Source organism: Myotis daubentonii, chromosome 5 (genome assembly GCF_963259705.1).
Source record: "Myotis daubentonii chromosome 5, mMyoDau2.1, whole genome shotgun sequence".
NCBI classification, from domain to species: Eukaryota; Metazoa; Chordata; class Mammalia; order Chiroptera; family Vespertilionidae; genus Myotis; species Myotis daubentonii.
The window spans coordinates 75,549,649-75,574,502 of NC_081844.1; the positions used below are offsets into that span (position 1 = coordinate 75,549,649).

Consider the following 24,854-nt stretch of genomic DNA (forward strand, 5'->3'; position numbering starts at 1 on the left):
GTAGACTGTAGAGACCAATGACAGAGGCCTAGATGGCCCCTTCTGATGCCATGATACTATATACGACTTTCCAGAAATTAGGTACAACGCCAGGGATAGGGAGAAATTCTAAATTGACTAAAATTAATGGATCAGAGACTCAAAACAGAAAATAAGTTGTTATAGAAAATCCATTAGAGGTATATTTCTTGCATACTTAATTATAGGCTGATATTTATACATCCTACAACATTTTCAGGTGCACTACACCAGTCAAGCAAGGTGCCTGTACAACACTTCAGAGGACCTGCCACAGCCATTGTCCTTTCTATAAGAGTCTATGGGTTCTTTACACATTGGCTACCATGCATACCAGATTGCCTCACCCCTATGCAATGTGGCTTTTCTGCTTCTCCCATAAGTTAAATCTACTCCAAATCCTTGAATCTAAACTAGCCTTTTAACTTGCTTTGTGGTGGAAGTGATGTTATTTGAGTTCTGAAGCCTAAGCCTACAGGGTCCTTGCGATATCTGCTTTACCCTCTTGAAATGTTGCCCTAAGAACATTAAATTATGAAGAAGCTTGGGGTTAAAGACAACATGGAAAGAGGCTAAGCCATTCCATTTGTCCCAGCTGAATCCATTTCATGCAACCTACATGAGTGAGTCCAGGAAAGATAAGCAGAACTGCCCAACCAACACACAAAATCATCCTATCTAATAAAGAGGGAGTATGCTAATTGACCCTCACACCATCGCAGATGGCAGCACCCACAGCCAATAAGGAGGGATTATGCTAATTGACTGTCCCACTCTCAAAGATGGCGGCGCCCACAGCCAATAAGGATGGAATATGCTAATTGACTGCCATGCCCTTAAAGATGGTGGCACCCACAGCCACAAGATGGCAGCACCCAGTTCCCTCAGCCCTGCCAGTGCGCCTGTCTCCGGAGTCCCCCAGTCCCCTCAGCCCCCCAGCTGCCAAGGGGTGGCCCGAGGTGCAGGCAAGCCTCGGATGGCAGCTGCCCAGCTGCCCAGGGCCACCTGAGGCTCAGGTAACCAGGGCCAGCCAAGGCTTGCGCTGCCGGCAGTGGCAGCAGCAGAGGTGTGATGGGGCGTCACCTTCCCCTGATCGCCGGGGTGCCTCCCGCCCCTGAGAGCTCCCAGACTGTGAGAGGGGGCAGGCCAGGCTGAGGGCCCCCTCCAGTGCATGAATTTTCATGCACCAGGCCTCTAGCAAAATCATAACACATTGTAATTGTTTAAACCTACATTTGAGGTTGTTTATTATTGCCCAACCACCATGTAAGCTGGTCTAGCCTAAAGGTAAATAAGGGGCCATACCAGAGGAGAATCAAAGGACCCAGATGATTGCCAATGCCAACTGTGAGACATCTGAGTGGGCTCCTTTTGAACCCTCCAACTTCCAACAGAAAACAGCAACATGACTAAGGTCATGTAAAAGCAGCAGAGAAAGCCCAGTCAGTCTACAGAAACTTGAAAAGTAATAAATCCTTGACTCCTCTCTTTCTCTTACTCCCATTTACCCACTGGCAAATCCTGCCAGCTTTACCTTCCAATACATGCTGAATCTGATCACTTCTCATCAGCTCTATCACTACTGGTCCAAGTTACCATCATCTCCTGCATGGATTATAAAATGACCTCCTAACAAGTCTTTTTGGAATGACTAAAATACTGCACATCTTGATTGTTGTGTTGGATACATGACTATGTACATTTATCAAAACTTATTAAAAGGTGGATTTTACTTGAAATTATAAATCAATAATCTTGACTGTTTAGAGTAACCACCCAAGCTTTCATTTTCAAACAAAGTACAATGAATCCATGTTAAACCGACTGCATTTTTCTAGGACAAGTGCAAAACAATCTTCAGTATGAAACAAAGAGAAAAACCTGCTGTAGAAACATCAGCATTTACTCTAAACAAACAAATGCATGTACAAGTCACACTATTTCTGAGAAGCTTATAGAACCAGCTATAATTATAATAAATATACTCAGGGAGAAAACTTAATGCTATATTCCAGGCAAAAATCTCTTTATGAAGTGATCCTGTATATCAGAAAGCAACTCAAGAAGCAGTTAATATGATCAGCTGGTGTTCTCATACTGTTTGCTTTACCGATGAAGGGACTGATATGCAGAGGATAGATATCAACTCTTGACATACTTGCAGTATGTATTCGAGAAAGGATTAACCACTTGTTTTCTTAAACTAAAACCCATGCAGAGACTGCAACTTGTCTCTCAATATCTACCCCACTTCCATTCCCTTCTGGATGGCAAGGTACCCAGCTTCTCTTATAGCTTCAGGTGGCCAATGATATATAAATAGGGGTTGTGAGACTTTTAGAAAAGCTCCTTCAAAAGGGGACATAATTGTGGCATGTAACTTTTTGGCATTTTCCTTTCCACGCTATTCTTTGATGGGAGAAACTCTCTCTCAGTTCTGTGAGCTGCTCTAGCAAGTTTTTTTGTTTTTTTAATTTTGAGAGTGTTTATTGAAGTTGGGACAGTGAAACAAGGAAGAGCTTATGACAGAAGCAACAGGAGAGAGCCTAGGCAGAGCTGCTTTGGCTCTTTAGAAACATTATGGGAAAGTGAGCCAAGCCCTAACCCGTTTTGCTCAGTGGTAAGAGCACCAGCCCTTGGAATGAAGGGTCATGGGTTCGATTCCAGTCAAGAGCACATACCTCTGTTGCAGGCTCAGAGGCTGGATCCTGGCCTGGGTCAGGGTGTGTGTGGGAGGCAACCAAAGGATGTTTCTCTCTTTCTAACCCCCTTCCCCGTTCCACTCTAAAAAATCAATGGGAAAATATCCTTGGGTGAGGATTTGAAAGAAAAAAAGAAAGTGAGGCAAGGTAGGGCTGCTCTCAGCTCACTGGAGTCAGACAGAGAAGAGTGGACAGGTCCAGGGGTTAGCCCAGGACAAGGGGCCACTGCCCATTGCTTCCCTGGTTACAAGTGTCATGGGATCCCTTAGAATTTAGGAGATGCATGCATCGGTGGGGAAGAGGGGGGGAGAGAAAGGGAGAAGAGGAGTGTGCTCCCAGGAGGGAGAGCCCGCACCTGCTCTAGAAAATTAATGAACCCAAGGAGGGCGTCTTAGGAACCTCTGATTTATAGCCAGTTTGGTTCAAAGCACCAATAATAACCTGGACTTGTATCTGGCAAGGGGAGCGGGGAGTCTTGTGGGACTGAACCCTTAACCCATGGAATCTGACGCTATCTCTGAGTTTAACTGAAAGACACTCTGCTGGTGTTTAGTGAATAACTTGAAGCTGTGTGGAAACCCCACCCCCTTCACACATTGAAAATTTTGTCTCAGGACCATGTTAGGCAGAAAAGTAACAGACACAAGCAGCAAGACACATTAGCAGTTGTCTACCTGATTTATTAGCACTGGTCTGATTAAATTAGTAAAAAATATACCTAAAGAAAGCTGACTGAAGCCTCTTACACACAATACAAATGCTTCTCATTACATCATTTACAGTGGCACTAACCCTCTAAAACTCTTCCTCAGACCTTCCCCCACTTAAGAAAAGCCATAAAAGTATTGGGGAGAGAAATAACAATTTTTTTAAATCCTCCTGGGATGGGAAAAAGGCTTTCTAAAATATGAAATAAAAATCAATACATTAACTGTACAAATATTTTAAACACCATAAACAAAGTAAAAAATGACAACTGGGAAAAAATTATTTTTAAGACAATAAATGATCAATTTCCCTAGTTCCTGCCCCCCAAAATGACTCTAAAATCACTAACAAAATTTAAAATTAAGAAGAAAAACAATTTTCAATTAAATGTGTCAAACCCTACTAAAGTGGCCTTCAGAAAGGCTAGGGTACATGGCAAGACTAAAAACAAAAGTTGGCCCTGGCATTTTGCTCAGTGGTTAGAGTGTTGGCTACAGACCAAGGCATTTGCAAGTTTGATCCCTAGCCCCACTGGAAGGCAATCAGTCAATGTTTCTCTCTCTCTTCCCCGCTCCTTCTTCCTCCCTGCCACTCTCTCTTAATTAAAAAAAAAAAAAATCAATGGAAAAATGTCTTCTGATGAGGATTAAAAAATATTTGTTTGGTTGTCAGTCTACATAAGGAGAACTCAGACTCTGAGATTCCCTCCTTTATTTCACATAGCCAGATTCATGCACATACACATTCAAAACTATAAAATTTCAATGTAAAGTCAATTCTAATAGGTTTTCAAGTCTTTATAATAAATATTCAACCAGAATTTAGATAAGGAAATACCAATGTATGGTTTCACAAAGGTCATCAAAATTCTGTGACAAAACTACTTTCATCCTTTCCAAATTATCCCAACAATCCAGGAGAAACATATGGCCTGGTCAAAAAACATTGTTTCTAAACCCAAAACTGTCACTTTCTGGGTCAATCATGTCACCTATTCCTTTATTCTTAGATTATAAGAGAACTAGATTAGTAAATTTTCTCCTGGATTAAAAGTATATTTCAAAGCTAAAGCTAAATTTATAATTTTTAAATTTGTCTTCAAAGAGCAGTCACACTACTATAACAATGTACATATGTGGATCCTCCTTGGGGAGAAAAAAAAAACAACTACCAAATTATGATCCCTTCATACATCCCAGCATATATATTTTTAAAGTAATAAATCAAAAACAGAATTCAGAACATGCAACGATGTCTTTTATTATGTATGGGTTTTAGAAATTATTTCCTGGATCACTCCGTACACAGGCAAAAATAAAATGTACTGTTTAGCATATTAGAACTTGCAAAACTGATCATTGCCAACAGCAGGGAATATTATCCCTAAAACATACTTAACCAGGAGGCCAATTCATCTGCCGACCTCCAAGAACATGAAGATGAACATGATAGACAGACTGTCCCCCATCTGTGCCTTCGTTCACTACCATGCGATAACCCTTCTTTAGGCCCAGATCAGCAGCACATTTCTTGCCAACAATCATTAAATGTCCAAGAAGCTGGAAAAGAAGAAAAAGTTTCTTAAGCATGGGCAGTTTACAACTTCTTGTCATTAAATAACAAACTACCAAGAAAAAATATTAAATTTAAAAATTGCTAGGTAAAAACATACTCCTTTGGACAAATATTTGAAGCTCTTTTCAGCCTAATACAACATAACTTACAATTAAAAACCCAGTCAGATTAAATATTTATTCATTTCTAATTTCAATTTAAAAATTGGAAACAAAAATCTGCTTAATTAAAACAATTTTTAAATCAAATTGCAAGTGGTATTTAAATGTTCTTAATAAAGTAAGACATCTCCCTTTCTTGTTATGGGCAGTTTATCAGGATAGATTTGATTAAGCTGTGGTAACAAACCACCCCAAAATCTTGTGTTTACTACATGTTCATCACAACTTGATCAGGCTCTATTTCTATATCTTTTTCTCTTTGAAACCCAGGCTGATGGAGGAGGCTCTATAATGATTATAGTGGCAGAGGGAAGAGAGAAGATGGCAAACCATGTGCTAGCTCTTAAAGTTTCCACTCAAAAAACATAAATCATTTCTGCTTGCATTCATTGGCCAAACCAAGTCATAGCACCAGTCCTGACATTGAGGCAGCAAGTATAATACACCCCTAAAGAATAATGAATATTTATAAGCAATTATAAATTTACCACAAAGAACATTGGCAAAAAAAAAGTTTTGAGGCCTGTACCTCCTGGCAAAACCAAAACATTATTTTTCTTTCCTCTAACAGTATTAACAGAAGAGTCCATGAACCCTCTCCTATATGATATGCTATTTCTTTGTTGAGGAAAAATGAATCTCATCAACTAATCTTTAATGGGAACCCTTTCTGCTTAATAATTTGTGATGATGGATGTTAACTACAATTATTGTGGTGATTGTTTCATAATATCTATCTATCTATCTATCTATCTATCTATCTATCAAATCATTGTTATATACCTAAAACTAATATATCAATTATATCTCATTCTTTAAAAAAAATAACTATATTATATTAAAGCCCTAATGATTTTGTTTTCCTCAGTAATGCAATTAATAAAATGAAAATGTAACCTCAGTTTAAGGTCAAAATTTAGTCTCCCAATTTAAAAAGCAAGAAAATAAGCCCTGGCTGGTTGGCTTCAGTAATTAGAGCATCGGTCCAAGGACTGAAGGATCTTGGGTTTGACTCCGGGTCAAGGGCACCTACCTCGGTTGTAAGTTCTATCCCTGGCCCTGGTCAGCACATGTGCAGGAGGCAACCAATCAATGTGTCTCTCTCATATCATGTTTCCCTCTCTCTCTCCACCCGCTCCTCTCCCTCCACTCTTAAAAAATAAAAATAAAAATAAAAAATCAATGGATGCCCTGACCGATTTGGCTCAGTGGATAGAGCGTCAGTCTGTCGACTCAAGGGTCCCAGGTTCGATTCCGGTCAAGGGCGTGTACCTTGGTTGTGGGCACATCCCCAGTAGGGAGTGTGCAGGAGGCAGCTCATTGATGTTTCTCTCTCATCGATGTTTCTAACTCTCTATCCCTCTTCCTACGTCTCTGTAAAAAATCAATAAAATATATTTTTTTAAAATCAATGGAAAAAATATCTTTTGGTGAGAATTAAACATAAATAAATAAATAAATAGCAAGAAAATGAATAGTGTGCTAGTAAATGTACTTACATTTTCATCATCATCTTCTGCTACAGAAATCTGGGATATATGCTTCTTAGGTATCACCAGAAAATGTGTTGGTGCTTGAGGGGAAATGTCATGGAAAGCAAGACACTAAGGAGGAGGGGAGAGAAAAAAAATAAAGTTTAGTATATCCTCTTATAAGCTAAACTTATTCTTTCACACTGACTCCTTGGGAGACACTGTAGTAAATGCTAGGAAACCAGTAGTGTATCCAATATGTGTGGTTCCCTGGTCCTTTTCATGGAACTTACAGTCTAATGGGAAGACTGACTTTAAACAAATAAAAGTATAATTAACCAAAAACCCTACATATTACAAAGTGAAAGTAAAGGGTGAAATAGATGATTATCAGAGAAAAGCCTGAATTAGATTGGGTGGTCAGGATTGACCACTGTGAAGTAGCAATATTTAAACTGAGATCCAAAGGATGGGTAAAATTTACATAGACGAATCCTTGTCTACCTTTCCAGCTGGATCCCATGCAACTCCTCCTGCTCAAGCCACCTTCCCCATCTCTCTATCCTAATGACCTTTTCAAGTGCAGTTAGCTCTCTGCAAGGATCCTCTCAACCCCAACCTTTGTCTAACTTAAACTCTATTCATTCCTCAGCTCCCAGGATATGTCATTCCCAAGGGTCTTCTCGGACTCCCCTCCGCACCGTCCCTAGGTCAGGAGCCCTTGGCTGTGTGATTTAGGGGCTTTTTCCTTGAGTGCAGTGATCAGTTTTGTGATCACATATTTGTAATGACATAAATACCTATTTCTTCCCACTTTACTCGGCGATTTAAGACATATACCTATTCTCTTTTGTAGAAATGAAGAGGGTAAGTAGCATGTAGACAAGTGGCGCTACAAGAACGTTATTATATCTCTTGTTCCTTGCTGAAGGTGGAAGCGACTTAGAACCTCTTGCTTCCCTGTTTCGGGAGTAATTCTACTGGGTATTCCATACAAAATGCTGAATCATTTCGATGGCTTCGTGCTGTTAATACTACTGGGACCTCAGTGGCTCCAAAGTCATTATTTTAACGATCCTTTATAAAAAGCAACTGAAAATATTTCAAAAAAAACGTGCACTCTGCCTGGCTGGCGTGGCTCCGTGGTGGAGCGCTGACCTATGGACTGGGAGGCGCAAGTTCCAATCCCGGTGGGCGGGGCTCATGCCCGGTGGTGGCCCATCCCAGTGTGGAGGTGTGGGGGTGTGGGGTGTGGGGGTGGGGAGTGTGGGGGGTGGGGCGTGCAGGAGGCCCCCAATCGGAGGTTCTCTCTCATCGCTGACGTTTCCATCTCTCCCTCTCCCTTCGTCTGAAATCAATAAATACATATATATATTTCTTTTAAAGAAATGTGCACTCTCCAACACAAAAGAATTTCCCTAACTAGTGACAAATAAAGGTATTGAAATAAAGTTCACCGTGAGGAATCTAAATCTTAGCTAACATTTTGAATCTAAGAACACCCCTAAGTAGCATAAAATGGATGTTTCTCTTAGAATCCATATTTCTTAAGTTAACCAAGTTGACAGGATGTTTTCCCTGTAAATCGGCCACCCTCCTGCCAAGCTTTCTCTGAGGCCCAAACCCGTAAGAACGGACCACGGACTATTTCACACGGGACGCCTGAGAGTCCCGCGGAGTCGGCCTTCCTAAGCCGAATGTCACGGGCGGTGAAGGCAACAAGAACGACATTCGTAGTCTCTCGGCATAAATTGCTTCCGGGAGGCGCCAAAGGAAAGCAAATGTCCGCAGCGGCCCCCTTGGTTGTCCCCGGGCCGCGGCAGGAGCGGGTGGGGGGGAACCGGCTCCGCGCCCCTCGCCGCCCGCCGCCCCCGGACGCGTGTCCTCCCGCCGCCGCCAGCGCCACGCGGCCCGGGGATGGCCGGCCGTGCGCGGGAGATCGCGGAGATTGGGCCGCGTCGGGGCGCGATCGGGTTTCTCCCTGCCCGGCAGAGCGCGGGCGAGATTGTGAGATTCCTGACAAGGGCGAGGTCCGAGGCGGCCGGGGAGCGGGCGGCGCCCACGCCGAGGACCCGGCGTGTCCTTCACGTGCGCCGGGACCCACCCCGCCGAGCGAGCCCCGCGGGCGCCAGGCGGCCCGGCCCGCGCCCGGGCAGATAACGCGTAACCGGAGCGCCCGCACGCGCCGGCAGGCCGCTGGCTGGGGGCCCGCGGCAGAGGCCGCGCCGAGCGGCCGGTCCGGTTCCTTCTCTTTCCCGCGGCGCCGCCGACCCTTCTCTCCCCCCGGGGAAACCGGCGTGCCCACGAGCGAGGCGGCGCCCGGTGTCTACCTGGTCGTCCTCAAAAATGATTTTGGCGGGGATTTCCTTGCGAATGATCTTCCCGAAGATCGTGTCGCCACCAGGCCGAGCGGCCTGAGCCTTGGCGATCTCATCTGCCATCGTGGCCTCGCTTCCGCAAGGCTACCGGGGGCGCAGCGCGGGCGGAGGGAGGAGCTGGGAGCCGGCCGACGGCGGGAGCGCGCGGGGACCGCTGCTCGGCTGCCGAGCTGGTTCTGCGCCTGCGCACAGGCGACCTGCGCGGCGGGCGCGTGGGAGCGGGAGCGGGAGCGGAGCGGCCCGAGACCCAGCCTGGGGGAGGTCCTCGATCCCGGGCTTCAGGAGCCGGGGGAGACCGTTTTCTTTATTCTTTTTTTAATTAATTTATTTATTTTTTAATATATTTGTATTGACGTCTTACAGAGAGGAAGGGAGAGGGAGAGGGATAGAAAGAAACATCGATGAGAGAAACAGCCATCAGCTGCCTCCTGCACACCCCCTCCTGGGGATGTGCCCGCAACCAAGGTCCATGCCCTTGGCCGGAATCGAACCTGGGACCCTTGAGTCCAAAGGCCGAGGCTCTATCCACTAAGCCAAACCGGTCAGGGCTTCTTTATTCTTTTCTTGTCTCTGAGAGTGGAGTTGCTAGTGTAAGCCGGCTCCCCGCTAGTGTAAGCCGGCTCCCCGCTAGTGTAAGCCGGCTCCCCGCTAGTGTAAGCCCGCTCCCCGCTAGTGTAAGCGGGGAACACTGGAGGCTGTGCCTGGGAAGATCCGCTAATCCAGGCAGTGTTTGCGGGGTGAGGCCCCGTGACCCTTTCATTTCTCAGCTACGGGAGGTCTTGGCTCCAGGACGTAAGCCCTCCTTGCATCATTTTTATTTTTCTCCCTCTAACAGTGATTCTCAACCTGAACTGCGCGTTAAAATCACTTGGAGAGTTTTTAACAAAAACCTGGCTGCAACCCAGGTCAACTCAACCAGACTCTGGGGTGTAGACCCAGGCATCGGCGGTAGGTAAGCCTCCCCACCTTGATGTACAAAGACTCTTTCCCAGCAGTCACCCACTTGATGTCAAATGCCCCACCTTAAAGTACCTAAACCTGCCCTAACCCCACATCCTCTTCCGCAGTTTTGCTCCTTTTTAAGATAGATAGATAGATAGATAGATAGATAGATAGATAGATAGATAGATAGATATAGATATAAATATAGATATAGATATATAGATATATATTTCTCATCTTTTTGGAGCCCGTTTCCCTCTTGTTAAAATCATTGAGGACCGCTGCTTACAAAATCCTATAGGTAAGTGCAGTTATCATACTGGATCTCTTGTCGTTGGCCACTGTTGGCCATTACCTCTCCCCACCCTCTCTGGGTGCTGTTTCTCCTTCACAAGGAGCCTCCTGTTCCAGCCTCTCGTGCACTCTGTTCTTGGCCCTCTTCTCTAGCTAGCAGTCTCCAAGTGTCCTTATTAAGAAGAATTAACCACACCTCCCGGACGACCCTAAATTATTCTATTTTACCACTCTGTCTTGGCAGAATGACTGATAGCGGCCCCCTTTCATATCAACAGTTCCCCATTTGTTATTTTTGCTGTCAAAATTAATAGGGCAATTGGTAAAATCTAAATAATGCCTGTAAATTATATAATAGTTTTGAAAATCATGCTAATTTCTTCACATATCCACAGCAAAATTATCAAAATCAGTTGATATATGCTGGGGCTCTATAACTTAGGTTTCTAAAATGTTTCCCAGTGATGCAGTTGCTGCTGGGCCTGAAACCATACTTTGAGAACCACTGATGTAAGAGAGTGGCCTTTTTTATAGGAAACAACCCACTAAAATATTTAGGAGTATAGGGGTTTCATGTTTGCATGAAAGAGATTTTTTAAAACCCCACATCCATATATAGATTAAAACAATAAAGCAATTGTGGTAAAATATTAACATTTGAGGAATCTGAGTGAAAGGTATATGCAAATTTTATTGCAATTTTCTGTAAGTCTGAAATTGTCAAAAAGTAAAAAGAAAAATATGTACTGGTTTAGATAATAAATGATATGGTCACCTTTCATTAAGTCTGAGGGCTGAGACTTAATGACTCTCCATTATTTATCATCTAACCTATTCTTCCCTTAATTCCAATTTGGTCTATGGTATATATTACTGCCCACTCACCACCTCCATTTGGATGTCTGTTAGGCACTTCAAATTTATTTTTGCTTTCAATTGTGTCACAATAAACAATCGAACAAAAAGCCCCTCCTGCAGAATTCCATATCTACTGTAATGCCATTCATGGAATTGCTCAAGCCAAATGCCTTGAAATCACCCTTAACTCTTCTGTCTGTCCTTTCAGCACATTTCATGAGTGTAATCATTTCTCACCTCTACTCCACCACCCTAACCCAAGCTACTATCATATAGATGGCCATGTCCTAATCTCAGGAGCCTATGAGTATGTTACTTTATATGGTAATGGGGTTTTGCTTGTGTAATTAAGTTAAGGATCTTGAAGCAAGGAGATTCCTGGATTTTTTTTCAGATGGAGCCAATATAATCGCAGGGGCTCTTATAAGTGAAAGAGGAACATAGGCAAGTGAGAGAGAAGGAGATATGATCATGGAAGCAGGGGTGAGGCTAAGATTGAAGGTGCTGTACTATTGGCTTTGAAGATGGAAAAGGCCACAAGCAGATGGCTTCTTGGAAGTCAGAAACCCAAATTGGGTTTCACTGAGCTAAAATTATGGTGTCAATAGGGCTGCATTCTTTCTAGAGCAGTGGTTCTCAACCTTGGCTACACATTAGAATCACCTGGGAATCTTTTTAAAATCCTGATTTCTGGTCTCATCCTCCGGAAATTCTGTTTCTTTGTTACTAATGTTGTGGCCCCACCCCATAACAAAGAAACAGAATTTCCGGAAGATGAGGCCCAGAAGTCAGGATTTTAAAAAAATTCCCAGGTGATTCTAATGTGCAGCCAAGGTTGAGAACCACTGTTCTAGAGGCTCTAGGGGAGAATAGTTTCCTTACCTTGTCCAGCTTCTTTTCCTTACCTTGTCCAGCTTTTAGAGGCCACCTGCATTCCTTGGTTTGTGGCCCCTTTGTCTTCAAAGCCAGAAGCAGAGCATTTTCCTCTTTCAAACCTCTCCCTAACTCTGCTTCCTTCTCCCACTTATATGGATTCTCGTGATTGATTACCTTGGGCCTGCCAGACAACCCAGGATAATCATCCCATCTCAAAATCCATAATGTAATCACTCCTCCAAAGTCCCTTTTGTCATGTGAGGAATATATTCAGAAGTTCCTAGAATTATGTAAGCCATTATTCTGCCTACCACATAGCGCCATGAACTTACATGAATGATGAATATGTTGGAATTTCCTGTTCAGTTCTGGGTCCCATACCAATCAGGACATATTCCCAGAACCAGAACAGTCACCCCATTTATGAAAAAATTGAAGGAACCAGAGAAGTTTATCTAAGAAAAAAGAAGCTTCAGGACTGAACTTTGGGCACTATGGGAACAATGTATTTTCAAACATTGGCTGATGAGGGATTTGGGTTAACTGGATACAGGACCCCAGTTAGCCAGAAATTGTGACAATAAATTATAAACTTTCAGGAAATTGGGCTATAATCTTAATCTGGAAATGAAAATAAACATTTTTTAATCATTCACAATCAGAAGACTCTACAATGCAATGTCACAAGATAATCTAATTTATTGTTTCCTGGATAAAAGAAAGTACCCGTATATGTGGTTTAATTGCTAAAGCAAAGTCAACTCAAAAATATCATGGGGATGTAAAGTACAGCCTAGGGAGTATACAATCAATAATACTGTATAACTGTGTATGGTGCCACCTGGGTACTACCCTTACCAGGGAGATCACTTGGTAAATTATGTTAAGTGTCTAACCACTATGCTGTACACATGAAACTAATACAAAATAATATTGAATGTCAACTGTAATTGACAAATTTTTAATTTTAAAAAAAGCAAAGTGGATAATTACCTTGCTATTTTCATGACAAATTTCAAATGACAAATTACAGAGAAGGAAAAGGGTGTTGGAGACCCATTGCTCAAAACCTTTTCATTTCTAATAAAAAGGTCAGTTTTACCTAGAAGTTAACCTAACCTGAAAGACTGTGGGGGGTACAAAAGGCAAACATTGATTATGCAATGGGAACAAAGTTGAGATTTTTCCTGATGCTTGCAAGATCATAAGTTAAAATGTATTTAAATAAATGCTTTATGATTGTTTATGATCGTGATGCTAATAAACCATTTCTGACCTCTTGACGCAAAAACAAGGAGTAAGGCAAATTGAGCAGGCTGAATATGTAGAAGGTAAAACTGAGCTTTCAGGTTAGGCATAGAGATTTGTGTCCCCGACCTCCATCTACTAGCCCTGAGGTATTAAGCAAGTAGCAGCGGAACCTTCTGGGGAAATTAAATGAGAGAATACATGCATAGCACTTATGGGAGTCAGCGTTCAAATCAATGTCTGTTCGCTACAGTTGTTATGACTTCGTTCTTATTTATGCACTTTTGCAAGAACAGACGCAACTGGGAGAGAGAGAGAGAGAGAGAGAGAGAGAGAGTTCTTAATAAATAAACTCAGTCCCGAAATCGGAGGTAGCGAACAATATGGTATGTTGGTGCCGGTCATCTATTAAATGTCAATCCACTCTACGCCACCAGAGGGTTGCAGCAGAAATAACCGGAAGTGACTCTGCCCCTAACTAACATGGTTTCCAGGTGGTTTCCGTTCTCCTCTCTATGGTTACAACAATTAGCCTCGGCGGCTTCTCGCGGGTTTACCAGACGTCACCGGTTCAGCAAACTACTCCCTTCCTGCTCTCCTTGGAAGGCGGGGCTACGAAGAGATGCTGCTTGGTGATTGGTTGCAGCGCGTTAGGAAGTTGGCCTGCGCACGCCTGGACGTGATTGATTGCCGAGAGGCGGGGCGACTAGACTGCTGAAGAGGTAGCTGCCGCTGTGGGAGAAACATGGGTCAGGCGGCCAAGGTGACAGGGCCTGGGGAGGTGTTGGGTGCGGTGCCGACAGGGGAGAGCGGGGATGGGGGGGGTTAAGAGCGCAGCCTGACGAAAGTTGTATGGAGTCCTGTAACTGGGGTTCAGGCCCTCCACGGAGGATGTGGCCTTCGCCCCTGAGGAGAAGGGTTGTGCAGGTGTGGAAGCGGGAGGGGGGCACCAGTGGTTCCCAGTTCCTAATCGGCTTGGGTACCGAGGGTGTTCAGTCATGCGAGACTTGAGCTCTGCCCGCGTTTCATCTCCCCACTGAGTAGCTGAGTATTTGTCGGAGGGACCCGTTTCCCGTCCGTGGGAAGTGCAGGGGACGCTGACGGCAGCCTGCGCCCCAGCCGCCCGATGGGGTGAAAGGGGTAGTCATGCAATTGGAAGGCACACAGAAGTCCAGGAACCACGGGACTCAGCACATTCACTTACCGCAGGCAGCGCTCCGCGACACAGCAGAGACCCGGTTCTCTGAATGAGCCTGGGAAGCGGTGGTCCTGCCGGGGTCCCATGGTCTCAGGCTCATTTCTCGCCACTGTGACACGTTCCTGGCCCTCGCCATCCCTAACCTTCCATAGCAGCACGGCGGGTCAGGCCTGTCCCTGTCCCTGGCGGAAGCACAGGCATTGGGAGGGGGAAATGGCCTGCTACAATAAAGTGAGGAAAAGCAATGCTATGGCCAATCACAGGTAGCCGCCAAGCAATGCCTCATGGACTACTGAACTTGGTGTTCTCACTACGGTTTAATATATATCACAGCACCAGTAGAAACGATTGTAAAAGGTTATTCATTTTAAAATTTTATTGAGTTTCCATAATAGCTATTAGTAATACCTAAGACCCAACATTTAGCCTATGCTATTTAGGTATAGTGGGTGCACCAATAAACAAATCACCTCTGCCTTCATACAGAAGTCTAGCAGGTCAGAGATTTTTAACAATTACTTAATTAGAATTGTATTAAGTGCTTTGAGCTGAAAATACAGTGTATTTTGTGTGCATATAATTGGGCTTTAACCTATCTGGAGGGATGCAAAACAATACTTCATAGAAGTTTAAGTTAGGTTGAGACATGAAGTTTAACTAGAAATAGCTAGGAGAAAAGAGAAAAAGAACATTCCAGAAAGAGGAAGTAGCATATGGAAAGTTCTTGAAATGGAAAATTGCTTGGAAAACTTGAATACAAATGAAAGGATTCATTCCAAAAACACTTTTAGCCAAGCCTATAATATACAGAAGACACCCATGCCAAGTGCGGAGGATACAAAGGTAACCAAGAAGCCTTTGAAGAAGTATGGTACAACAAGTGAGCCATTAACATAACGTGTAGTAAGTGCCCAGTGCTGGGATGTATTCAGGAGGGGCATATAACCCAGACTTAGAAAGAATAGATAAATAATGACTACAGTGAAACCTAGTACAGAAATTATACCATACACCCTTAAAATTACTTCATTATTAAAAAAACAACAAAACAGGCAAAAAGTCTGAGTAACTTGTCCAAGCTTATAGTAAGTGGCAATGTCAGATTCAAACTGATCTGTGAAGAATACATTTCTATATGCACTGCCTAAATTTGTCCAATCAGAATAAGTAAATGGGGAAGAGAAGACAATATGTGACTTAGCTTTCTGCTTTTTAATAAAAGTTTATTAACTCCAAGGTGATAGTAGCTCTGATAGCCCCAAGGCAGTAATGATGACCTCAACTTAGGTCCATCTACAAAGACCCCATCCTATATAATAAAAGGCTAATATGCAAATCGACCAAACAGCAGAACAACTGGTTGCTATAATAAGCACTGACCACAGCAGCGGGGCGGGAGCCTCTCCTGCCTCTGCGGCAGTCAGACATCCCCCGAGGGCTCCTGGACTGCAAGAGGGCACAGGCCGGGCTGAGGGACCCACCCCCCCTGAGTGCACAAATTTCATGCACTGGGCATCTAGTTTCCAAATAAGGTCACATTTGCAGGTGCTAGGGATTAGGACTTCAATATGTCTTGGGGATAGATCACGTTTTATTTACCCATTTATGAGTTGAACATTTGGGTGGTTATTTTTTGACACTATTATGAATAGATACTATGGACGTTCATGTATAAGTTTTGTGTGAATACATGTTTTTATTTTTCTTGGGTATATACCCAAGCCGGGTCATATGATAACTCTATGTTTAATTTTTGAGCAACTGCCAAACATTTCCAAAGTGGCTGCACCATTTTACATTCCCACCAACAATGTATACATCCCAATAGTTCCACATTCTTGTCAACATTTGTTTTTTACTATCTTTTTTTACTGTAGCCCTTCTACTGGAGTGAAGTAGTATCACTGAGATTTAAATTTTTTAAATTTTATTTTATTGTTAAAAGTATTACAAATAGTAGTACATATGTCTCCTTCCCCCCCCCCCAATGACCTTCCCCCAGCCTCCCCTACCCCCTGGCACATGCCCTCACCCCCCCTCCCCCAGTGTCTTGTGCCCATTGGTTATGCTTATATGCATACATACAAGTCCTTTGGTTGATCTCTTACCTCCCCATCACAACCCCTCCCCAGCCTTCCTGCTGGTAATTTGACAGTCTGTTTGAGATTTAAATTTGTATTTCCCAAATGGCAAATTATGTTGAACATTTTTCTTTGGCCTTAATAGCCATTTGTTTGTCTTCTTTGGAGAAATGTCTATTCAAATCCTTTGCCTATTTAAAAAAAATGTTTTATTATTGAGTTGTTCTTTATATGTTCTAGATAACTGGCCCTTTATCAGATACAAGATTTGCAAATATTTTCTCCCATTCTGTGGGATGTCTTTTCTCTTTTTTGATAGTATCCTTTCCCTTTCTCACTTTAAAATAAAATTTTTAGTTTTTATAAAGGTGATAAATGTGTAAAGATTACGAAATAGTTGGCTAGTTGGTTCTGCGTCCTGGTGCTGCATTATTTTGGAGCCCATGTGGTCCCTTCGCTGAGATGCCTGAGGAAACCCAGACTCACAACCAACCGATGGGGGAGAAAGGGTTGAAATGTTTGCCTTTCAGTTAGAAGTTGCCCAGTTGATGTCACTGATCACCAATATTTTCTACTTGAATAAAGAGATATTTCTGAGGGAATTTATTTCAGTTTCATCAGATCCACTGGACAAGATCAGCTGTGAAAGCTTGACAGATCCCAGTAAACTGGACTCTAGGAAAGAGCTGCACATTAACCTCATTCCAAACAAATTATGACCAAGCTCTCACTATTATGAATACTGGAATTGAATGGCCAAGGCTGATTTGATCAATCATCTTGGTACTATTGCCAAGTCTGGGACCAAAGCATTAATGGAAGCTTTGCAGGCTGGTGCAGATATCTCTGTGATTGGCCATTATGGGGTCAGGTTGTAATTAGCCTATTTGGTTCCTGAAAAAGTGCCCGTAATCACCAAATATAACAATGATGATCAGTATGCCTGGGAGTCTTCCCCAGTAGGATTGTTCACAGTTAGGACTGACACAGGTAAACAGAGGTCATCCTGAATCTAAAAGAAGACCAGACCAAGTACTTGGAGAAGAGAAAGATAAAGGAGATTGTGAAAAAACACTCTCAATTTATTGGCTACTCCCTACTTTTTTTGTGGAGAAGAACGTGATAAAGAAGTCAGTGATGATGAGGCTGAAGAAAAGGAAGAGAAAGAGGAAGATTTAAAAAGAAAAAAAAAAAGAAGAGCCCAGCCGGTGTGGCTCAGTGGTTGAGTCTTGGCTTATGAGCCAGGAGGTCATGGTTCGATTCCACATCAGGGCACAGGCCCCGGTTGTGGTTGTGGGCTCAAAATCTACAGGGGGGCGTGCAGGAGGTGGCCGATAGGTGTTTCTCTCTCATTGTTGATGTTTCTATCTCTCCCTCTCCTTTCCTCTCTAAAATAAATAAAAATATATTTTTTAAAAGAAGAAAAGGAGTCCAGTGACAAACCTGAAATCAAAGTTGTTGGTTCTAAGCAGAGCTAGTTTTTCTCTTCTAGTTTCATGTTGGCTTATTTTAACAAAATGAGGTTATGTTTGTTGTGAGATGTGTGTAACCTAATGTTTGTTAACGTTGTGGTCTAACTCTAAAGTGTTTAGCTTTCAAGTGGATTCCTTAGTAGACCAAATCTTTTGTCACTGAGATGTTTTGAGACAAACATGGCTAAAACAACTTTCATTCCCTAGGGTCTACTTCTTAACCTTCTATCCCCTGTATTTATCAACTGCACGTATGGCCTCTAGAAATTAGTATACTAAGCCGAACCAATCTGATGGGAGTAACTACCCATAGAGCTTGTTTTCCAAAGAAAAGTATTATTTAGAGTAGCAAAATTATAAGCTCACCTAGGCATGTTATAAAGCCATTTGAAAGTAACTCAGAGCAAGTTTTGTGAATGAAAATGTAGTGCTCAAGTCACATTCTGCTTAAAAAAAGCTTTTGACAAATACAGATGAATTAAAAAGAAAGAAATAATGTTACATAAATGCCGGTAGGTATCTACTTCCTTCTACATACTCCTAATTCCTGCTCTCCAGAGATAAGAGCTTTTAATCATTTTAGCTATTCCTTCTGATATTTACCTCCATGTTTCTAAACATGCTTAAACTACTATTTATTTTCTCTTTGGAGATACTATTTTTTGACTTTTAACATTGGAGGTTGAGGACTAAGCTTCCCCTTACACTCTATTCTTCACAATATACACATTTTGGTGAATCAGTTTTTGTCTCTGATATTATTTGACTATATAAAATTTATCCACAGCTGGGATCTCTAATATAACTATATGATTACATTGTCTTTAATTTATAATTCTTCTATTTTCTTGAAATTAACTAATTTCATTGTTTTTATCATTGGCTTGTTTTTTTATCATTGGCTAGTTTCCTGCATATCTGTTCCCAAACTCTGAGCAAAACTAAAGTCTACCAGTTTTATTTTTTCTCTAGTAACGTCTTTTCTGGATCAGTTCAGCCTTTTCTGTAGTCCAGACTAGTTGCTTTTTCAGCTGGTTGCACAAATGCTGACCTATATTTTGTCCTTTACCGTTATCTCTGCCTCTCCTGTGTTGGATCACCTGTCTCTCTGATTCCCATGCTTTTTTCTTTAGTGGTTCATCCCTTGTTTTGGTGGAACACATGTAGTGTTCCAAGAAAAGGTGTATGGCATTTTGAGACTTTGCATTTCTAAAAAATGTCTCTTTGCCCTTGTTTTAAATGATAATTTGGCTGTGTCTGGTGTTCTAAGCTGGATTTTTTTTTTCAAAACTTGAATATAATATACTATTGTCTTCTCACACTGATCTGAGAAGCCAGGTGCCATTCTGATCACATACCAGTGTATGTGAACTTTTTTTCTCTCTCAGATTTTTCTTTTGATTAGCATTGTGCTGAACTTACATCATGAGCCATAGTATGGGTTTTGTGTTGGGCACTTGGTGGAGCCCTTTCAATCTAGTAACTCAAGCACCTTACTTGGTGAAATTTCCTTAATTTATTCTCCCTTTTAATTTCTGTTTTCTCTGTTCTCTCTTGTTGGAGCCATCTAGATCACTCCCTTAATTATCTTTTCTCTCCTCGATTTTTATTTGTCAACTTAATCTCTGCTTTTACTAATTTGACATCCATAAGCTTTTGGGAGTTACTGAACATTCCTTTTTAAAAAATCCTCATCTGAGGATATGTTTACTGATTTTTTAGAGAGGGAGGAGAGAAAGAGAGAAACGTCAACGTGAAAGGTAGACATCAATTGGGCTGCCTCCCCCACTCTCCCTGACCAGGGATCAAATCCAAAACGAAGCATCTGCTCCACTGGGAAATAGAACCTGAAGCTTTCTGGTGTGCAGGACAATGCTTCAACCAACTGAGCCACCCGGCCAGGGCCTAAAGGCTCCTTTTTAAATTTTTCTTTTTGTTTTTATTGCATATTTGCAATAACTTGGGAGTTAAGTGTAGTTGTCTTTATGTTTTCTGCTCCTTGTTTCCTGTTTCTGTTTTGCTGTATGCCTTTGAAGTTATAGGTTTTCAAAAATATATAAAATATTTAAAACAGTACCTAGCACACATGATATACTCAGTAAATGTTAGATATTGTCTGGTGAATGGAGAAAAGGAGGAATGATGACAGAGTAACAAATCTTTTTAAGTAGTCTAAGAAACGGATGGGGCCCTAACCGGTTTGGCTCAGTGGATAGAGCGTCAGCCTGCGTACTAAAAGGTCCCAGGTTCGATTCCGGTCAAGGGCATGTACCTGGGTTGCGGGCACATCCCCAGTAGGGGGCGTGCAGGAGGCAGCTGATTGATGTTTCTCTCTCATCGATGTTTCTAACTCTCTCTATCCCTCTCCCTTCCTCTCTGTAAAAATTCAATAAAATATTTTTTTTTTTTAAAAAAAGAAACGGATGGGGAGCATCTGAACTTAAATAGTTTGGGGCTATGGTGGATATACAAAAATTAGACATCCTAAAGTTCCCACATGAAGAGTAAGGTAGATTTAGAGATGATTTTAAAATTTCTGGCTTGAGAAAGACTGTGTCTTCCATTACTGAAATTGAGAAGACAGGAGAAAAAGCAGTATTGGGGGAATAACATTGGGTATCCTTTTGGACTTGAGAAGCATGAGGTGGCTTTTGGCTAGGCTCCATCCTTCAGTACTGACTGGCTATTCGGGACTAGGTTGGGTCTTAGAGTCTAGGCTCGGCGCTTCAGAACTAGTGTCAGCCCTGAGGCTGTGGCTGGGCTAGTCCGGGCTGGGGCCATGACAATCATATTGATCCGGGCCTGGGGGAAGCCCCGGTCTCCACCAGAGTGCCTTACAGGAAAGAACCCAAAAGGGAGCATCCTGGCCTAGAGCCAGAGGTTGAAAGGGCTGCTGACTCTCAAGGAGAGGTGCCTGTGGAAATCACTGACACACAGGCTGGGCTCCTTGGGCCTGCGGGAGGAACAGGTATTGCTTAGGGGCTGGGCTCTTTGGGGCGAGGTTCCGCCCTCCAGACCGGGTTTGGCTGTTCGGGGCTGGGCTCTTTGGGGCTGGGCTCCTCAGTCGGGGCTGGCTACAGCTGTGGGGGTTTGGGCACAGCTGGGCTCTCCCAGGCTAGGCTCCGCCTTTCGGGACTAGTTTGTGTGTTTTTTAAAGAAGTGCGAGGTGGCCTCAGTCTATCGCTAAATCCTCCTCACAATCGGACTCCTACCAAAGTGCCAGGCTCTTTTCTGTCCATTTTTTAACATAATCTTGTAAAAATCAAAAGTGTCAGCATTCTACTTATTTTTTGAAAAATCACAATTGAACTTGCCTGAATTACCCAAAATATCTTCCTTCTGAGCTCTAAGATTTAATAAGTTCACGAGTTCGTGTATACTAGTATGTGCCTCACTTCAAGAACAGAAGGCCTCCTTATCTTAAGAAAAATGATAATACCTACCAGACTGGTAAAGTTGTTTACCTTGGCAGACTGGTTTTGCAGGGGAATTACTAACTTTTTAACTATCTTTATATTGTTTTGTTTCAAAGACCTTTGTATTATTTTTGTAAATAAAGTTTTTTAATTTAATTAATAATCAATGTAAAGGTATTTCCAGAAACCCTGGTTTTCATCAGCTACTTTAAAAAATAGTCAATGAAACGAACAGAAGAGAATTACTATTTAAATCTTGTAATTATGTAAAATGTGATTTTTTTTCTTTTGCTGTCTGAGTTCTTATTTTCTTGATAGGTTTTACAGCTCTTTAAAAGATTGCACAGGACCAGACAACAAGTTTTTAAAAATGATACCAGAGCATTAGAAGGTAAGCTTACTAATTTTCCTTTGGAACAAGTCTATTCTTCAGATGGCTGCTCATATATCCAAGAAACCCTGTATAGTCAAGCCTCATCTTAGGGAATGGCCTTCACTACCTCTTCCCTGATGTTGTTATGTGTTATAAAGATTAGTTTACAATTACACTTTTTTGAGGAGTATACACTTAAAGAAAATTAAAGTCCTTTCTCTATTTTATTATCACAATTTCACACACTCTAGGACTAGATACTATCATATTGTTAATGCCTTGTGTCATTCTAGAAGTGACAGCACCTAAGAAAGAGAATCTATTCCAAGCAATTCCACATTTAGCATTTCACTGTTTTAAGTGATCTCTATCTTACCTGGTTCTGTGTTGGTCATGTTCACTTCCAATCCTCATACATTTCTAAACCTCTTTACCTAGGTTAAGTGTCTCCACTGTCCCAGGAAATTCTAGTTTTTGTAATTCACCAAAAGGAATTTCTTGAATATTAAAACATATGCCTTGTATTGTACTTTACACAAATTCCTCATTTAATTATTATAACAACCCTGTGATATAGTTGCTATTACAGTAAACCCTTGATTTTGTGGAGATTGATTTAACAGAATTAGGATTTAATGGAAAAATTTCTAGCCTGTATTTCATGTGAAATTAATTTAACACCCTATTAATTTTAAAATGCTTTAAACCAAGATTTGTTTATAATTAAATTGATAAATTTGTTATTTTGTTTATTTGTTATTAAAAAATTTATTTTTAACACATTTTAGTGAATAGGCCATATGTTTGAAAAATACTAGTAATTTTACCAACATAAATAAATGTTACATATCTACAACCATAGTCTGCATATTTAAGTCCAAGAATGATTGCTTGTAAACAATGTTCAGCAAATGATTAGCATTTGATCACAGATACCAAAGCATTAGAAGTTAAGTTTTTGTTTGTTTTTCCTTTGTAACATTCCACGGGGTAATTGGTTCTATTGTTGCATGGCGTGACTTTCTTCAGCAGTTTTAATGCATGCCACCCATCTTCCGACATGAGCTAAGCCATGCCTGCCCCAGACGTGTGCATTTGTTTATTCACAGTGACTGGTGAATGCACACATTTACTAGACCTATTTAGTATAAATTTAAAATTACAGTCATACATGTAGAAAAGTTTTCTGTGAAATTAAACTTTCATACATAATTTTAATTACACAAATGTATCTACATTTGTCAATTTTTTAACATATACATTTGGAAAACCTGTCTACTACATATATATAAAAGACTAATACGCATAGTGTCCCCTCGGGAGTTCAACCAGGAGACCGGGAGTTCGATCACTCACTATGTCTTGCACTGACCACCAGAAGGTGGCACAGAACAAAGGAAGGCCCCAGCCGGCAGCCAGAAGGCCCCAATCGGCTCTGATCACCAGCCAGATCTAGGGACCCTACCTGTGCATGAATTTCGTGCACCAGACCTCTAGTTTTATTATAAAATAGACTGTCAGCTTTAACAGACACCCTGCCTCACCCGAATTAGTCCATTATACTGAGGTTTTACTGTATGATTTCTGTTAAGATAAGAAACTGAAAAATGTGAAAGAATTTGCCCCACATTTTACTTAGCAAGAGGTAGAGCTAGGATTCAGCCTAAGCAGTCTGGTTCCAAAGCCCAAACTCTGAACCACTTTGCATATTGAAATTCTGAAGCATAAAAGGAAGGTTTTATGACTATTCTCCCATCAAAATAGCATATTTTTGTTGCTTTAAATGTTTTTAAGTGAAGTAATTATAAGAACAGGTAACATTGTATGTTTACTAAGCACTTTATATGGATCATTCCATTAAATGCTTACAGCAATACAATAAGGCAGTTTGTCAGGTTAAACTGAATCATGCTGCTGTAATGATGCTGAAGTCTCAGTGGTGTACATGAACAAAAGTTTTATTTATCATTTACTTTACATGTCAGCCATGGTGCTCAGAGCTGCTATATATTTTAATTTGTGTATGTGTGTCTGGGTTAATGTGCTTGTAAGTATTGAGTTTTGCCATCTTAAAAACATTTTAATTTAAATTCTTAGATTTATAGAAACAAAGAATTACATTGGATTTATTGAATCTAATATCTAGAAGTACACCAATGAAACTGGAAGTGAAAAGCAGGAAACAAAAGTATTAGAGTGCTGAAGGCTTATATTAGATTTAATTACAAACTTGCCCGCCTGTCATAAGCTCTCCAAGAGACTTCTTTAATAAATTTCTGATTTTTATACTTCGTTTTACATGGAGCAAATATATTTCCTCTACTAGAGAAATAGTCATTCATAATGAATAACATGTAAATTATTGGGGCAGGAATTATAAATTAGAAAAGCAAATAACTTTGTGTATTTTTCTTTCTGTAGCAGCCAGAATAAAAATAAATGAAGAATTCAAAAGTAATAAAAATGAAGCTTCTTCTAAGAAAATAGAAGAGGTACAGTAATTGAATTTTTCAATTTTATAATAAAATGCTTGTCAATTGTATTAGCAACTAGAGCAGTGGTTCTCAACCTTCTGGCCCTTTAAATGCAGTTCCTCATGTTGTGACCCAACCATAACATTATTTTCGTTGCTACTTCAAACTGTAATGTTGCTACTGTTATGAATCGTAATGTAAATATCTGATATGCAGGATGGTCTTAGGCGACCCCTGTGAAAGGGTCGTTCAACGCCAAAGGGGTCGCGACCCACAGGTTGAGAACCGCTGAACTAGAGGAAATGATGAAAATAGAGGGGTTATGTGAAATAAAAACCCGATAGTTAAAGCAACTGTAGATAACCTTCACTTGTTTGGTATGGCTCACCTCCTCTGGGTCATCTGCCTACAGCCATAAGAAAACAAGTTGCCTGGTAAAAAGAACAAGGATGGTAGCCCTGGTCAAAACAAGAGCAGCTGAATCAACTCAGACACCCACAGAAGCGCTATCTTCACTTAAGGCAACTGACTGAAACTGAAAAGAATGAGTGCTGTGGTAACTCAGAACTATAGAGGAAACACCTACTCATTTAGCTCAACTAGACAGA

At 41.5% G+C, this 24,854-nt stretch overlaps 2 protein-coding genes across 5 annotated transcripts in view; one reads left to right on the top strand and one right to left on the bottom strand.

Moving 5' to 3' along the window:
• Window positions 1-4,663: 4,663 nt before the first annotated feature.
• HINT1 (histidine triad nucleotide binding protein 1) lies at window positions 4,664-9,183 on the bottom strand. Its single transcript, XM_059698277.1, has 3 exons — window positions 8,967-9,183; window positions 6,664-6,768; window positions 4,664-4,987 (listed from the first exon to the last, which is right to left on the bottom strand). The coding sequence occupies exons 1-3, from the start codon at window positions 9,075-9,077 to the stop codon at window positions 4,823-4,825; spliced, it is 381 nt and encodes a 126-aa protein (XP_059554260.1). The 5' UTR covers window positions 9,078-9,183; the 3' UTR covers window positions 4,664-4,822.
• A 4,395-nt stretch (window positions 9,184-13,578) lies between these two features.
• Window positions 13,579-24,854, top strand: part of LYRM7 (LYR motif containing 7) — a 40,838-nt gene continuing 29,562 nt past the window's right edge. The window contains exons 1-3 of one of the 4 annotated variants that reach the window (XM_059698279.1): window positions 13,579-13,995; window positions 21,718-21,790; window positions 24,194-24,264. In XM_059698279.1, coding sequence (XP_059554262.1) covers window positions 13,978-13,995; window positions 21,718-21,790; window positions 24,194-24,264 — 162 coding nt within the window. In that variant the 5' untranslated portion in view covers window positions 13,579-13,977. Of the gene's footprint in view, window positions 13,996-14,024; window positions 14,160-21,717; window positions 21,791-24,193; window positions 24,265-24,854 lie in introns of those variants that run through there. The other 3 variants (XM_059698280.1, XR_009453060.1, XM_059698278.1) reach the window with 3 other exon arrangements.